Source organism: Orbicella faveolata, unplaced genomic scaffold (genome assembly GCF_042242905.1).
Source record: "Orbicella faveolata isolate gen_17 unplaced genomic scaffold, um_ofav_v1 contig_13, whole genome shotgun sequence".
Classification (NCBI taxonomy): domain Eukaryota; kingdom Metazoa; phylum Cnidaria; class Anthozoa; order Scleractinia; family Merulinidae; genus Orbicella; species Orbicella faveolata.
In genome coordinates, this window is record NW_028301540.1 from 9,311,891 (window position 1) to 9,327,500 (window position 15,610).

Sequence of the window (15,610 nt, forward strand, 5' to 3'; positions counted from 1 at the left end):
TGCTCCAGAAGTCCAGGCAAAGATTCCATCAAATCCTCCGGTTGTTGTGCCGACCCAGAATACTTCCCCCGATTTGTGCAGATAAAATTGAAAGCTGGGCACTTCTCTGGCCCCAGGGATGAATTCTTGAAATACAATTCGCCCTTTCCAGTGACAGACGTATTTGATTTCTCGCAGAGTGTCGGACAATTCGCTTTCGTTCTTTACAAGCCAGCTTCCACGACCTCCCGTGCTCATGTCAGCCTTAACAGCGCAAGGGTAAGAAATTGCGTTTTTGTCGAGATGTCTTGGAAACGGCACGCCGACATCGAGAATAGAACTCTTCAGTTGTACCTCGTACAAGACATCCGGATGTACACTGTGCTTGTGCTTCGGGATACCTTGAAGCGCCGCTGTTGTGACAACTGGGACATCATCTTGCAGCCCTTCGTCCAGTGACTTGATAACTACGGGAGGGAAGGCGGGAAGCCATTGTTTCCAATGCTGTTGCAAGTAAGATTCCGGCTTACACTCCATAATAATTGGAATTTCATTCCCGGCTGCGGGAAGATGACGAAATGGCGACAAAAGACGATCGAAATATAGAGGAGACGGTGGACAATCATAGACCAAGTAATTCTTATCGTTTAAGAATCTGTAACCCTTAGAATACGACGACGGTTTCTGTGGAAGAAAATATGCCTCTTTCAGGCACTGTCGAATCAGTCTTCCAATAGTGACAACGTTTCTCGACGACATCATGACATAACGAGTTCGATCCTATTTACCATAAACACGTGTACGCTTAACTTGAGCAGCCAGCGGATTGGATTGCGTGACGCGCGGATTACTGCCGTTACTTTTGGCTGATGTAATGGTAACCGCGTTTTACGCGAGTTCTAGGAAGGCCGAAACCCCGCAAGATGAAATTTGCTTGCAGCCCTGTTGCGATTGAGGTGAAAGCAAAGAGTGTCACGCTGGCTTGACTTCAAGACGATGGCCGCTTGGTTTTGGAGCGGTGAAGCGAAGCGATTCCAGAGTAAACTAGTTTATCATGCTTCTCTCCCGCCGTTCTAGCAATGCTATGAATAACTTAATATTACTGTTTTACTTGCGATGCGCAAAACTAAAATCATTCAGAGTCTAAATATTAAAAGAGATTGGATTTCGTTACAAAATCCATTGTGTGTGACCAGTATTTATTTGCTAGTTCTTTGCTTAACCTTCTGGACACCTTGTAAGATTTTTTGATTACCTGTTGTAGTCTGTTGTTTGCATACCGGTTAAATCTGGGGGCCGGGGGAAGGGGCAGGATGAAGGGGGAGAGGGTGCTCTCAAAGGTTTTTGGTCGTGTTTTTAACTTCCTCTGGTCTTACCAGGAGTAGTAGGTTTGTTCTTTGCGACGAAAGCAGTAGTCTTGAAAAGGGTAACCTCGTTCCCTTTTCCCTTTTCCCGCCCCTCCCAATTTCAAAGAGAAAGGCCCTGGGAACTAGGTTGTTAAAAGGGACATCTCTTCCATTAACGAGAATTTGGCGGGATGAGTGGGGAACATGGGAAAAAATGCAACATTTCTTTTTTTTCCTATAAATTTCAGCCATATCTGGCAGTGGGGCTTTCATACTCCTCTCAAAACGACTGGAAATCAAGCCTATACTGTGGAGCCGGATTTTTTTTTTTAACAGTTCTCACACGTAGAAGGGCTATTCCCAAAATGTGAAAGATGACCCTTTTTATATTTTTCAACCTTATCAGTTTTCTATTTTTATTTTCTTTTGAGTTTTAACATCCTATACTGTGGTGTCTGTCATCACCCTGTTTATTTGTTTGTCTGTTTTTTTTATGTATTTTATTTATTTAGTTAGTTATTTATTTTGTAATGTTTTGTATGTTTTGTTTTTTGCCGGATTTAGTAGTCGTGAGAGCAATGAAACGTTCTCACTGTCACGCAATAAAAAAAAATCGGAAACCATCCAGTGGAAAAAGCTAAGAAATTGTGATGTTAGAGGAGGTAACTAAATAAAACACTTCTTCAAGTTTTAGGCCCGTACGATTCCTCAAACTTCAGATATTCGTCGAAATGTTTCGCAGAACATTACAGAGCCCAGTATGAAAACGCCATGTTGGTGTACATCGTGGTACACCATTTTTGTGGCCGGAAAATAGCGCAAACATCTGGAACTTACTTTGGCTATCTAGGCGACTGATTACCAGTACTGAACAAACAAGCCTTTACATAAGCACTTTTCCTAATGCTTTAACTTATAAAAAACTCAAAATCTTGGGATAACTATTTATTTTTCAAGAAACTCGATCGTAGCATTGTGTCACGCACCTCCATATTAAACCCTGAAATTCAAAATACTCTGGTTTTCAAACGAAGCGCGCTATTGAGCTGTAAAGTTGTAAACAGATATAAATATACCGCCTCTTATGCCTGATAAGGATAAAAGCTTTGGTGGCTGTTTAGTTTTGAGTCAGTTTTGGATTTTAGGGAGTGATGACGTCACGTGAAAACGCGCTATTGAAAGATCGCGGGATAAAAACACGTCTGGAAACAGCGAGTGTTGGCATGCGCAACTTGAAGCTATAAGAGCATTCTCGTCCCCAGTGCTACTCGTCTTAAAATGTCGTTGACGAGAATTGTTGACGAGTAGCTCTTGATGCACCCAAAAATTCGAATTTTTTCATTGGCTGACAAAAAATGAATGCGCAGCAGAAGTGAAAATTACAAAGCTCTACGCATTGCATTTTACTTCCGGCTTGAATGGCGGCACCTTCGCTCAGTTGACACAGGCGCGCTTTACGAAAAAAAAGCAAAACAAATGGTGACCATTCCCGATCGATCCGAAGGAATCGTAAAAGTTTCCACGTAACCAAAGAAGTACATCGCCTGCAACGATGTAATTCTCGATCGTAATCATCGTCCTTTGTTGTAGCAGCCGAGAAGGTGGGAAGGTGTACTTGGATGATGTAGCAAATGGTCTGAACATGAAATTTGGTTTGTTTCTTCCACAGATTGTTATGTATGTATCTGTTACTACGTGTACCTGTTAAGAAGGTTCTGCTGTTATAGATATATATAATATCTGTTTTTTAGCTCCCCTCTCTTTAATTATTGAGACCTCCGGCGTCGACAAAACCTGGATCGGACCGGACCGGACCGGATCACGGATCGGATCACGGACCGGATCACGGATCGGATCACGGATCGGATCACGGATCGGATCGCGGATCGGATCACGGATCGGATCACAGAAAAAAAAAACGTTTTAAAGAAAAAAAAAAATCGAATCGTTTATAAGATAATAATAAATAAAAAATAAAAGTGGAAAACTAAAATATGTTGAATAAAAATAAGAATCCCGAATTTGACGCAATGACATGTTAATTAAAGAGAATGACAAGAGGTCATTTAAAAAGCCACATAAGCGCCTGATTTACGACGAATTTAAATTGTAATGAACAGGCAGATGTAGTGATATTTGATCGTTAGCTGGCTTGAAACTTACGTGAACCTCCCATTCTCGTTTTTGAAATTGTTGTTAGTATCAGTAGCTAATTCTCGGCTACTTTTTCGTGTCAAATGTGAACGTTACAGTTAGCGTTACAGTTAATGAGAAAGCTTACGTACGAAAGCTTAAGGACATGACTTGCTTTAAAGGAGCTACGTCACGATTTGCGCATCTTGAAAAAACTAGCCTAGTTTTTCAAGTTCGTCATTTGTAGTCCTCGTTAATCTTTGCCATCCTTAACGATCCTCATTCCGTTTTGATTTGTTCTTGCCTCTTAAGTGCTTTCTATCCTAGAACACGATCATTTTAAGGTTTTATTCCATATAAAGGCAACTCTTTACGACCCTAAAAATGACTTCAAAAATCGTGACGTAACTCCTAAAATGTTGTCTATTCTCGGGTTGCGTTATCGTTCACACTATCGATGTTATTCCTATATTTTTTTGTAAAACAGCTATATTTCCTTGAAATACAAATGGTGTGTTTCGTTTTATTCCAGTACGAAATATCGTATTCCAAACTCACATCTTGTAAAAGTATAGACTTGTCTCAGAAACGGAAATTGTTTGAAATCATCAGGTGTTTAATTTTTTAGTGTTTTTAGTTTTTGTGTTTCGATTCATACGTTCGTCCTGTTATTACCATGCTTACTCGTTTTAGGACAGTTTACCTTTGATGCAAGCGAATATACGAAATATCATTTATCTGAACTGCGGAGAAAGATATGAAGACATGATTGATCATCGCAATCAAAACCCAACAGCCTGAAAAAAAATTCATCTGTGACCAGCTCCCAGTTGGCTTGATATTATAAAAGAATAAAGGAATATCACACCTGAATTAAATAAAACGTTCTGCTCACAGTAGTCACTCTAGTGTAATTTGCTCAACAAAATTTTGAATTTTGAATCTTGAATTTTGAATTTTGAATTTTTCTCCTTGATCCGATCCGTGATCCGATCCGTGATCCGATCCGTGATCCGGTCCGGTCCGATCCGATCCTGGTTTTGTCGACGGCGTGAGACCTCCCCTATAGTCTCCCCCCCCCCCCGAAAAAAAACACGAACAAACCTTTTGTGGTCAGGCAAGAGTTTAGTTTGCTTTAGAGCCTCCACCCAAATTTTTTTTTTTTTAATAATTTACTTGTGGAAATGATGAGTAAAGGAAAATAACCATAGATGACCATAGCTGAAATTTGAGGCCCTTTCCTCTCTCCCCACTTTAGTTAGGAAGCAACTGCAGTTAGCAAAACTTTATTCCTTCACAATAACATTAATCAGTAAATAACAATAATTTATCATCAATGGAAATAACTGTGAACAAATATGGAGGCAATAATTATTATTTATATAACTGATGAACGAATCATCAGACTAGTGGGTTTCCAAATGTAATGTGGAAAGTCTACTAAAAACAATCAAACATTATAGGTGTACAGAGTTACATTAATATCCCCATAAGAAAAATATCATAATCTTTTGGTTAGCCTTTGAAAGATTATTTATTTCCTGACATTATTTACTATTCTTTGTTAATTTTCAGACCATAATAGTGCGACATAAATTCTTCGAAGGATAACAATATATGGATAATTCAAATAGGAATGTTGCTCTTGCAGTTCAATAAATACTGAAAAAAAGGAGATGGAGATAAAACCATCGTTAATAGTAAAGCTATGTGGTTGATGTTATGATCAACCACAAGAAGTAGAAAGTATGCATTCGAGATTTGTTGTTGTACATGGTCGAATAACAGGCTGAAGAGCCTTATTATTAGCATGAAGTAACACGAATATTGCATTATTTCCCATTCATTTTGCTCATACAGTTTCCTAAAAAAAAATCTCCCATAATGTGCACTGTGGCACACCAATATGAATCACTCTCTTCACACCAGGCACCTCTACATGTATACCAATGCCAAATACTAATTTTATAGTTACATCATTTTGGCTATGTTATATTTTTGGTAACACCATGTACTCATATGGGAATACTGAAATAAATTGTTGTTATTGTTGTTGTTGAAAGCACCCAAAAGATTAAGCTTTATACAAGCTGATTGAAAGGTATAAAATGAACAAAAAAAATTATATCAACAAAAGCAGTGGGGGTTGGGGGAGAAAATGGTGGGAATAGCCCTATATCTAGTTTTGTGATGTCTCCAGTCACAGAAGCTCAGGTGACCAGGCTTTTCTCAAGCCTAAATGTACAAAAATCATCATTAGATGTTCCAGATAAGCTAATTAAAATTGCTGCAGAGCCATTATGGAAGCCCCCAGCAGGCATATATAACCACTCAATAACAACTGGCATAGGACTTTTATTTTTTTTTCACTGCATTTACCTTAACATGGTAGTAACCACTTCAAAAGCCAATTTCTACCCTATACCCCGGTTACCACACACATACTTTTTTTTTCTTTCCATAGCCATATGCAAAATAGATGTCTCTTCTCATATTTATTTAATTATAGTACTGATGTAAATTAATTCTGTAAATGATGCACAATAAAAGTTGATTGATTGATTTAATTTGACAGTTAAATGATTGTGTAAGACCCCTTTTTGTAAAGAAAAAAAAATAGAACAGAATGGGGTTACTTGAAAAAATGAGGGCACGATATATCATATGAAAGTGAGCACCTTTATTACATTCCTTGCAAGGAAAGATGAGCCAAACTCCAATACAACAAAACTTTGCCGAGTTCAACAGATTTTTATTCTGCTGCAGCTTACAAACCTATGTAAATAACCAGGAAGTAAATAGTTCTTACCATTAAAAAATTCTCCCTTCATCTATCAGCACGGCGTATATTTAAATCCTCTGGTCAGTGATGCAATTTCCACGGCTGATTTCCACAAACGCTTCCGTGTGTCCATAAACAAATTTCACCGTGTCATCGATAGACGTAATACATGTGGTAGCCTGATTACTTTGCTTGAAAGCTTTAACAACTGCACCTCGCTCTTTAAACTTCTCCTTTTTACCGAATATGAAGAGAAGAAACAACAAGAACACAGCTATCGATCCCTGAATTTTTCTAGACGGTTCACCACAAAATGCGCAGAGAAACCCGTTGGTAAAATATTAGACAAGTTTGCAATCGGTTTGAAGCGGCGACGGCATTTAAGGCCGCTTTCTACTCTCTTTTTAACTTTAACCTATTTAAACTTCAGCGAAGTGAAAACACATGTCAATGTTCCGATCTGTTTACATCTGGAGAGTACACTCTATTCCTCTCTCCCCTCCCTCAGGATTAGTTTCTGAGCACGAGCAGATATGCAGGCCAAAAATACGTATGCGTTACCGGATGTCCGTAAATCACGGACATCCGGTAATGGCTGCTACCAGAGCCCTCCGTTTCTCCGACCACGTGACCAAAAGAAACGGAGGCTCCGGGGACGAGAATGCTATAAGAGTTGATTGATTTTCCATTTCTTAGAGAAAACAAGGAGGTATATAACCACTGATTGTTCTTAACAGCTTTGGGGCAAATACTGAAGGATGAAATATCTTCACTGGTGAAGTCTAATCGATTGTCAATATCACATTCAACTTCCGGGTTTCCAAGAACTGACATTCACCAAAACAACCGCAGGCATTTACATAAGTGTGTCGCGCGAACCTGAGTTTCTCGGACCACAAGATTGTTATCTTTCTCTTGTCGCTGGACACTACAACTTTGACCATCAACAATCTGGGACTTCAAAAGATCTTGGGTTACATTTGAAGAGAACTACAGCTCAGAGGTAAAGATAGTAATGATTGTCCCTGTATATTTTGCCGAATACGACGATTTGAAGTTCTACGAACGATCCTCAAAATCAAATGTCGCGTTGTATTATGCTCTAAGTCAGAATTTTAGCTTAGCAAAATTTTTCCAAGACTGAATATTCGTCTTTCGAATGACAGTTGTAAACACGCATAGTGGTTTCATTAGGGACATCGTCGTTTCAATGGAAATTGGGAACCATTAAGATAGCAATGATGCTCGCCATGAATTTTTGCTGTCGACGTTTCAGTCTGTGAAGAATTCCGAGTCGTAGGTAGATCTTAAACGAGATCATTACTTAAATGAAATGGCTTATCTCGACAGCATGGTCATGCATGCATTTTGCACTCGTGGCGCAAAAATTATTCCAAGGATAAGCCTTGTTTCGAAGTACATACAGCCGATTCAAACAAACATGGCGGTTTCATTGGAAATCGTCTGGGATATGACTTGTGCTAAGTCTACATATTTCAACTATACTAGGAGCGAATTGCATTGCAATACTTTACCCAGCAAAATGATTATTCAGGCAAAAGGAGAAAGCAGGTGTGAGAGAATGAACGAATGCAAAACATTAAGGCTTTTGTTCTTGGGCCATCGTAGTTTAACAAGGAATAAAACACGACGGCTTCATGATAGGAAAACGGAACATTTCAAGGCTCTCACTAAGAATAACCCCACATCAGCCATTGCCGACCATATAAAAGCCACAGGTCACAACATCAAGTGGGATCATTTTGATATTCTAGCTTCTGGTAAAACAGATTATCATTGTAAAATTAAAGAATCTTTGCTCATCCAAGAACTTAAGCCGGCTCTTAATGTAAACGTCAGCAGTGAGAAGCTGATACTTTATTAATAAGCTTAGGCTTTTATTGTTTTACTGTTAAGAAACAGATGTCTCTTAATCTCGTTTCCAGACCCCTTATTTACATTTCATATATAGTTTTCAAAAATTGTAACGGTCTTTATTCCACTTTTGAAAATGTATGTTGCGTAGCATACGAAACGTCAAGTTATTAAAATGCGTAAGTTTAATATGTTTATCACCGCTATTTGTGTTTTATTCCTCGCAAAACATTAAATTCTGTTTTATTGAATAGAAAATGGTGGAAGGCTCGTTGCGCAGCGTGGATCCTTTGGCGTATTATGTCAATACCTTGTCTGATTTTGATGCTGGGGTAGTCGACGCTTACAAAAAGAAAGACAAAGAGAGGATCAAACAACTAGCGTCCACTGGTAACATGATGGACATGGATCTGTTCATTTGTGTGAACAAGGCTTGGCACGGATTTGTTTTGTGTGTTCCCAACCACGATCCCAAGTATTTGGGCGATTTTTCTGATGTCATACAATCTCCCTTCGACGTGCCCGGGCTTAGTCTGTGCTGGCAATTCGAGCTGTGCTTTGAAGACGAAAAGCTGGGTACGTACAAGATACGCAAGGACTGTCAGCTGTTTAAAGATGTCAAGGGAAGAATTCAGCGCAGCTTTTTCATCGGCAGATTCAAGGAAACCAGCCTGAATGCGCTGCAGTTTGTTGCCTTGAGAGCAGCTCCTCACCGGTACAGCGTTCTCCTGGAGGACTGCGTCGAGTTTGCCAAGGAATTTTGCATCCAGGCCCTCGCGTATTGTTCCAACTGGCGCGACCTGGAGGAGCAGGTTCACAGTAATATCAATAAGGCAACCGCTACTGGTTTTAGCGCCGAAAAGCTGTCGCGAAACATCCGCAGCTCGGGCTGGCTGGGCAATACATTTCTTGGAGGTGTGGACGTCAGTGGCTTGATGTCGAGTCGTTATCGAGTTGCCGGAATTGTTGCTTTAGCTGCCTTCCTACTCTCTTATCCTTTTGTTGTTGCTGTCATTGTCGTTAAACTACTGAAGTAACTTTACAAAAGTTAAATCCTGAATGAACGTCGTTAAATAATATAGACTATAAACGGTAAGTAAGTTGAGCTTTCAGAGGAACTCAACCTCTTTGCCATGACAACCTCGTTCCCATGCCGTTTTAGCTTTTCCCTCCCTGGTTGCGAGAAACCCAGACCCGGGCTAAGTAGTTTGTAGACCTCCAGCGCAAAGCATCTCTATTGAATCAAACTGAATTGATTTTACTCAGAACTTGGCTTCTAATAATACTCTAGCCTTTTGAAGATACGAAATTTCTCTTCTCGTGATGAGAAATATTTCACGGATGAGCAGGGTGAGCGCAGCGAACGACCGAAATACTTTTTCAACAAGAGAAGAGAAATTTCATATCTCCGCGCGGCCATTTAATATCCTCTATTAATAGTCATCGTCATCATTATCTTCATCATGACATATATTTAACCAGAGTGAACCCGTCAGCATAAAGTATTATCGATGATTGCCCTGGGCAACTAAAAACAACAAAAAAAGATAACTCAAAGAATATACTACAATGCCCATGGTATGGAAATAGTTATGTTATGAGTCTGAAAAACCTTACTCCGTTCAGACTTTCAGCTTCTGTTAAAAGTGATGTAACAACCAGGAGATTTTTATTCAGTAGCCGGGAATTTCCAACAGTTCGTTGAAAAAATTGAACATTAAGGTGAAAGTCTCAGTAGAAAAACCCTTAAAAAGTTGATTTCTCAGAATTGGATTGCTCATCCCTACTGCGGGCGCACGATTTTCGCGTTAATAGCGCGCACACGAGCCCGCGCACATCAACATCCAGAGACAGTTCCTTCAAACTAAGCTCGACAGCGAAATAAGTGCTAGTTTTCCCTTAAAGGAGCATGGTGACCTATATGTTAGATGTATTTTTGAAACACTGCTTGGTAGGGAACATTTAGTGAAAATTTCAAAACAAAAGAACTTTTATTTCTGAAGAATCACCTTAGTGAGAGAACAACCTAGGTTTATGATCTCCGATAAGTGTTAATCGGCAGAAGTTTAAGTTATTTTTTCTTTATTTATTAGTTATATTTCAATAAAAGAGTCTTTATTGTTTTTATAGCCCTAAAATAAAGAAGAACTGTAGCCTGCGATTGGAAGGAGTATTATATTTACGCGGCACTATTTACTCGAATAGTAGAGAAAGATTCATTTACCCAGTCGAAATTTCACTGTGGAGCGGGCTTTGTTTGCACTTCAGTGTTAGATAAGGCGGATAAGGCCGGTTCGTCCCAGGACGCTATTGCAGAGCGGGAAACAGGTCAACTGTCCCATAATACCACTCGCACCCCATAACGCGGTGGCCATTGTGTCCCACATGTGTCAAAAATCTTGGTTTAATGAGTTCGTCTGGTTACCTTTCGAGCGTTAAGACCGTACTTACTAGGATCATTTCTATAGTACGCGTCCCGTCTTTGTACCCTTACAAAGACAACACCATCAACCGTGATGACGATGCGAAGCGGTCACCTCAGAGCGCGATGCACGTTGCAGACCTTGTCTTTCATGGCAATCGGTCGGCGACGATTGATGACCGTTCCTTATCCTCCTTTAGTGAGGAATTGGAGGAGGCGATCGTATTCTGAGCGGGTTGAATTTATCAATAACTTTTCGAGAGAAAAGAACCCTAGCCAATTTAGACCATATTCGTTTTCACGATATTGAACTGGAACTTGCTTGCAACTGAGGCTAATGCGGGGAGTATTTTTAAATACAAATGGAATTTATCTCTTTAAAATTCATCCTTAAACAATAGACCTAAGCTCGAGGCTCTGGGGAATAACTACAGAGTTTGTTGGGTTTATTCCCCAGAGCCTCGTGCTGAGGTCTATCGTGTTAGGCTGAATTTTAATATATCGAAATTGATCTATTCCCCGCATGAGCCTCCATTCCAAGCTAGTTCCAGTCCAAAACCGAGAATACGAATATGGTCTAAAGTCCAGTTTAACATAGTATAACCGATCAAAGGCTTGGAAATTGTCTAATTAGTGTAGTAAAAAAAAGTTAGAAGTACTGCATTTGGCGGGATAGCAACACCAAACTTCTCAACTTCATTAAAAATTCATAGAGTTTAAACAAAGGAAATCAAGACCGTGAAGATCCTTGGATATCTGATCTTAATTAATATAGGTTTTTACCATTTTATTCTCCGTTTTCTCGTTAGTTTTCGTTTCCATTGAGAAGATATATCAAACACTCAAGACAGTGTTTGGCCACACTTCCAAACACCTGTAAAATCGTCCCAACTCTCTTCTCGGTGTTTGGAAATGTGATCAAACACGCCCTTCGTGTTTGATATCAGGGGCACCCAACGACCGTTTCCTTTCAAATGCTTTTAAACGCTGTTTTAGGCTATCTGGAGTACTTTTAAAGCTCTGTAGGTTAATTTTAGGTGGCGCTAAATACATTTCATCTGTTCGGTTATTCTAGGGGAACTTGAGTATTGTCGAATTTATTAGGGCCATTAGGGCTTTTTTGTCCATTTCCCGAAAACCTTAGGTCCTATCGCCTTTCCGAAAATGATAGCTGACTTTTTTTCGGTACCCAAAACGACTTTTTTAACAATCCGAAAACAACAGACATTAAATGTGATTTCCCTCTTCGAGTTTTCCTCAAACGCAACTCCAAAATGACCGGAGATTGTTGCGTTCTTGAATTCCTCCAGCGTAGTGTGATAGGAAAGAAGCTGATGTGTAAAATTTAATGAGTAAGACCTCCGTCTTCAAATTTCTCCAGCGTAGAGTAGACGGGGTTTTAATATTACAAAATGTCGAGAAAATTAAGTTGTTTGCATGTGGACTCCAGAGGTAGTAATTAAATGCCGTATTTTTTCGATTAAGCGTATGTTCCACGGAATAAATGTCGGGTCTCTATATGGGAATTTTAAATAAGGCCCTAAAGAATTTATTCGAGGAATAACTCTTCCTTAGGTTCGATTTTCGCCGCTCACTGGAGTCTGGTCTACGTTCCTCCCCGAGTGAGTTCGGGGGAGGAGCGCGGGCTCCCTTCTCGAGCGGCGACTGGTAATCGAGCCTAAACTTGTTCGCTGCCCATTCGTTTGGGTCGCCGCGAAACGTTCTTTCCCTCGGGGAGTGGGAGTGGAGTATTTGGGTAGGTTCAATACCGCTCGGGGGATATGTTGTGTGTTAAATGTATTGTTGGTTCTCCTCTCTGCTTGAGGGAGTTCAAAAACTCAACAGTTCAAATTCTCAATCGATTCGGAAAGAGGACCCACCCGGAAAAAAAGGCAAGGCAGGCAGGCAGGCGACATACAACAACAGTCATTACAGCTGTAACTGAATTCGTTGTTTCCTTTGTTTATTTCTTCATCTTGATTCAACTACGCAAACCTTCTATTAAAACTTACAAAAAGAAACAATCTACAAATCAATAAGACCAATGCATGCAAATTAAAACCAAGCGACTTCAGTTCCTAGATTTGATATTGTGGAGTGAAACTATTGCCATTGCTTCAATAGTAAATCTATTTGAACTCGAACAACTTAAAACTGAAACAAAAACAAAACACGTCTTCGAGTGCCTTGCATCTGTTAAAAACCGTTTTGCTTTTTCCCTTTGGACGCTTTATTTCAGGAAAACACTGAAATCAGGCGAAGCTATGATCGCCGCAGGGCCAATTCGTTACCAAAACTTCCCTGATAGCGAAGAGAAGCAAATCAGATTCGAGGGTCTTCCAGTAACATTAGAAATTTAAAAGAAATACTTTTTAAAAATACTATATTTTTACGACATTTCTGGGTTCAAGCTTTAGATTGGACATAACACCTGACCACGTGGGTCTAATGCATTGACCAATCAGAGAGCATTAGCGTTTTCTTGTCACTTGGTGATTGGCTCTCTGACTGGATTTGCTATTTAACGTGAAAACCACCCTTAAAAATTAACTTCCTTAGTAGTGACGTCACAAAAATCTTTAACGCCGTAAATCGCGAGTGTTTTTAATTTCGATGTTTCACAGCCACCGGTCAACTAATCAAGGAAATATTTCTCTCGTTTAGCGATCAAAGAGGTGTCTACTTGTAGCACAAGCATTCGAGACGTTTACATCAACACGCTACGAGTTATTTTACCGGTAAAAATAATGGACGGTGACGCCACCCCAAAGGAACATAATTTAACCTAAAGCTACGTCATCTATAATTCACCCACACAATTCAAATCCCGAATCATGATAATCTAAGACAGCTTCCCCGAATGCAATCATGCGAGACTTACGTCTCTGTACCAAGTGACAGCTACATAGCAGCCAAGATTGTTGTAAAAAATCCACATTATTTAAAAAAACTTAAGTTCAGTTAAAGCTAAGCTAAGAAGAAAAAAAAAACACGTTACCGAAGGCTTTTCCGAATCCCGAATATCTAAAACGAACATTGCACGAGTGTGTTACGAAAATTGACATTTCAATTGACGTCATCTTGCCAGAATGTGTTGCTACGCAACCCCTCGATCTAAATTTCGATCTTTAATTTGGAACATAATCCTTCCGATTCAAATTTATAAATCGACGAGCTCTCTTTCGCTAAGGGTTAAAAAGTTTGGTCCCTCTAAGGGAATACGCCATCAAAATTGGAATTAACACGAATGCAGTTGCAGTGTTGAAAAAAAATCTGTTTTGTTTTAATTAAATATAAATAAATTTAATCTTCATGCCAGTTGGTTAAAAATAACCAGTTGTAAGGTTTCTATACAGTATATAAACAATTGCAATGTATCAAGGTAGGGGTGTCTGGAAAACCCGAATAGCAAATAGCGAAGAGTCGCGAATAGCGAAGAGCGAATAGTCGCGAACAGCGAATAGCGAATAGTCCCGAATACTCCCGAATAGTGCGAATAGTGGCGAAGAGTCGCAAAAAGTGGCGAATAGTGACGAATAGTCGTCGATAGTCATCGCTTTAGATCTAATATCCTGCGTTAATTAATTATCCAAATAAGCAACAGAATTTCAGTGAATTTATCACCTTTTCTTCTCCAGACTCAGGCTAGGGCTGTCCATTGCCGACATTAAGAAAACAGAAAACACAAGAATTACCTAATAAAGACGTATTTACGCTTTTGCAGCGGTTAAAACAGAAGAAATTACGGTTTAGAAACACCTTTTGTCCTGATAAGCGTCTGCGCTTTTTAGCGGGAAAATCCCATCCCATGTCGCTGCGAGGTTGACTGCGAGATACTGGGTACCCTATTTGCTACGATTCGCCACTATTTGCCACTGTTCGCCACTACTCGAGACTGTTCGCCACTATTTGTACTATTCGAGACCATTCGCACTATTCGCTATTCGCGACTATTCGCTATTCGCTATTCGGCTTTTCCAGATACCCTTAAGGCAGGATTCGTATTTCGTATTTCCTTGAGAAAAAGAACTTTGCAAGATGGACCATTCTCGCAGGAAAAAAGGAATTCATATCGGTGCGAAAGAAACATTCTTCAGAATTGGACACGAAGGAATGTAGCGAAAGGTTCTGGAAATTGAAACTTGTCAAATCTGTGACCATAGCTAGTCATCATGAAGGAGACAGTACGAATGGTGAAAGTTTAAACTCCGAGACAGTTCGGTGAATTTAAATGAAGGGTAACATTAAGTTCAATCAGCTGTCCCCCTCGACTGTCTCAAAAAAACTCTCGGCTGACAAATGTACAATGACTTCAGTGATAACCGGAAGGCAAATGACACGGATCGCAATCGAGGCGCACAATTTTTGTACAAGCAAAACCCTACATCCAAACCTAATCAATGCGAAAATTTGTACGGCTTCCTATTTCTTCAATATGTACAATGAAATTTGACAAATGTGTTCACTCCTCTTCTTCAGTGAAAATAAAACGCGCAGTTGGACTCCTTTAGAAGAGAATGAACTTGAGGAAGGAATGACTTTAATTTCAAATCGACGCACGCTACGTATAAATTCACGGTCACGACACTGGGGCGAGGTTACCCAAGATGCCACAAGCGATGTAATGTCATGTGACTTAATATTGCCAAGTCATTAGTTGTTAAATCGAATTGTTGCTTTCTAAGGAATCTCTGTAAACAAGGAGTCCTTATGAAAATATTAGGGACATTCCCTCTCTTAGGTTCACCCTCGCGTTTTTAATTCTATCAACTACCGAGTCCTGCTGCATTCTCTAGGCTACTAGCATGAAATTTTGCAGTCTGGGCTACCAACCTAACTACTCTGGACGTGAAATCTCCTATGCGCCAGCCTTTGTACAAATGCGCGTTGCATCTTTCATAAAATAGACAGTTAAGAATAGACCTTAAAACAACTGAGTTTGCATTCAAATCACAGTATTATGTGTGCAAAACGACCTGAAAACGAGGCTGTCGGATTGACTCGTTTGCATGTTATGCTACACGACAAGAGCTTGCAACCGCAACTGCCAAAGGTGCTATTATTTAAGAATTA

At 39.8% G+C, this 15,610-nt stretch overlaps 2 protein-coding genes and 1 non-coding gene across 15 annotated transcripts in view; 2 read left to right on the plus strand and 1 right to left on the minus strand.

Annotated features, from left to right (window-relative positions):
* Positions 1-6,899: 6,899 nt before the first annotated feature.
* On the plus strand, positions 6,900-10,276 carry LOC110053324 (uncharacterized). The gene is made up of 2 exons (XM_020759544.2): positions 6,900-7,243; positions 8,370-10,276. Exon 2 carries the CDS (start codon positions 8,373-8,375, stop codon positions 9,150-9,152), a length of 780 nt encoding a protein of 259 aa, XP_020615203.2. The 5' UTR covers positions 6,900-7,243; positions 8,370-8,372; the 3' UTR covers positions 9,153-10,276.
* Positions 10,277-10,552: 276 nt separating this feature from the next.
* LOC149114888 (small nucleolar RNA U3) lies at positions 10,553-10,773 on the plus strand. The gene has a single exon (XR_016206277.1). It is a non-coding gene; the product is annotated as a small nucleolar RNA U3 (small nucleolar RNA).
* Positions 10,774-12,483: 1,710 nt separating this feature from the next.
* LOC110046208 (RNA-binding motif, single-stranded-interacting protein 2-like) overlaps positions 12,484-15,610 on the minus strand; it is a 51,770-nt gene continuing 48,643 nt past the window's right edge. For all 13 annotated transcript variants that reach the window (XM_089284518.1, XM_089284517.1, XM_089284528.1 and 10 more), the window contains one exon: positions 12,484-15,610. This exon is cut by the window's right edge and continues 3,169 nt beyond it. The gene's annotated coding sequence lies outside the window, so the exon portion shown is untranslated.

Coding starts and splice junctions, on each gene's coding strand:
- LOC110053324 (XM_020759544.2), top strand. CDS start 8,373: ATGGTGGAAGGCTCGTTGCGCAGCGTGGATCCTTTGGCGTATTATGTC.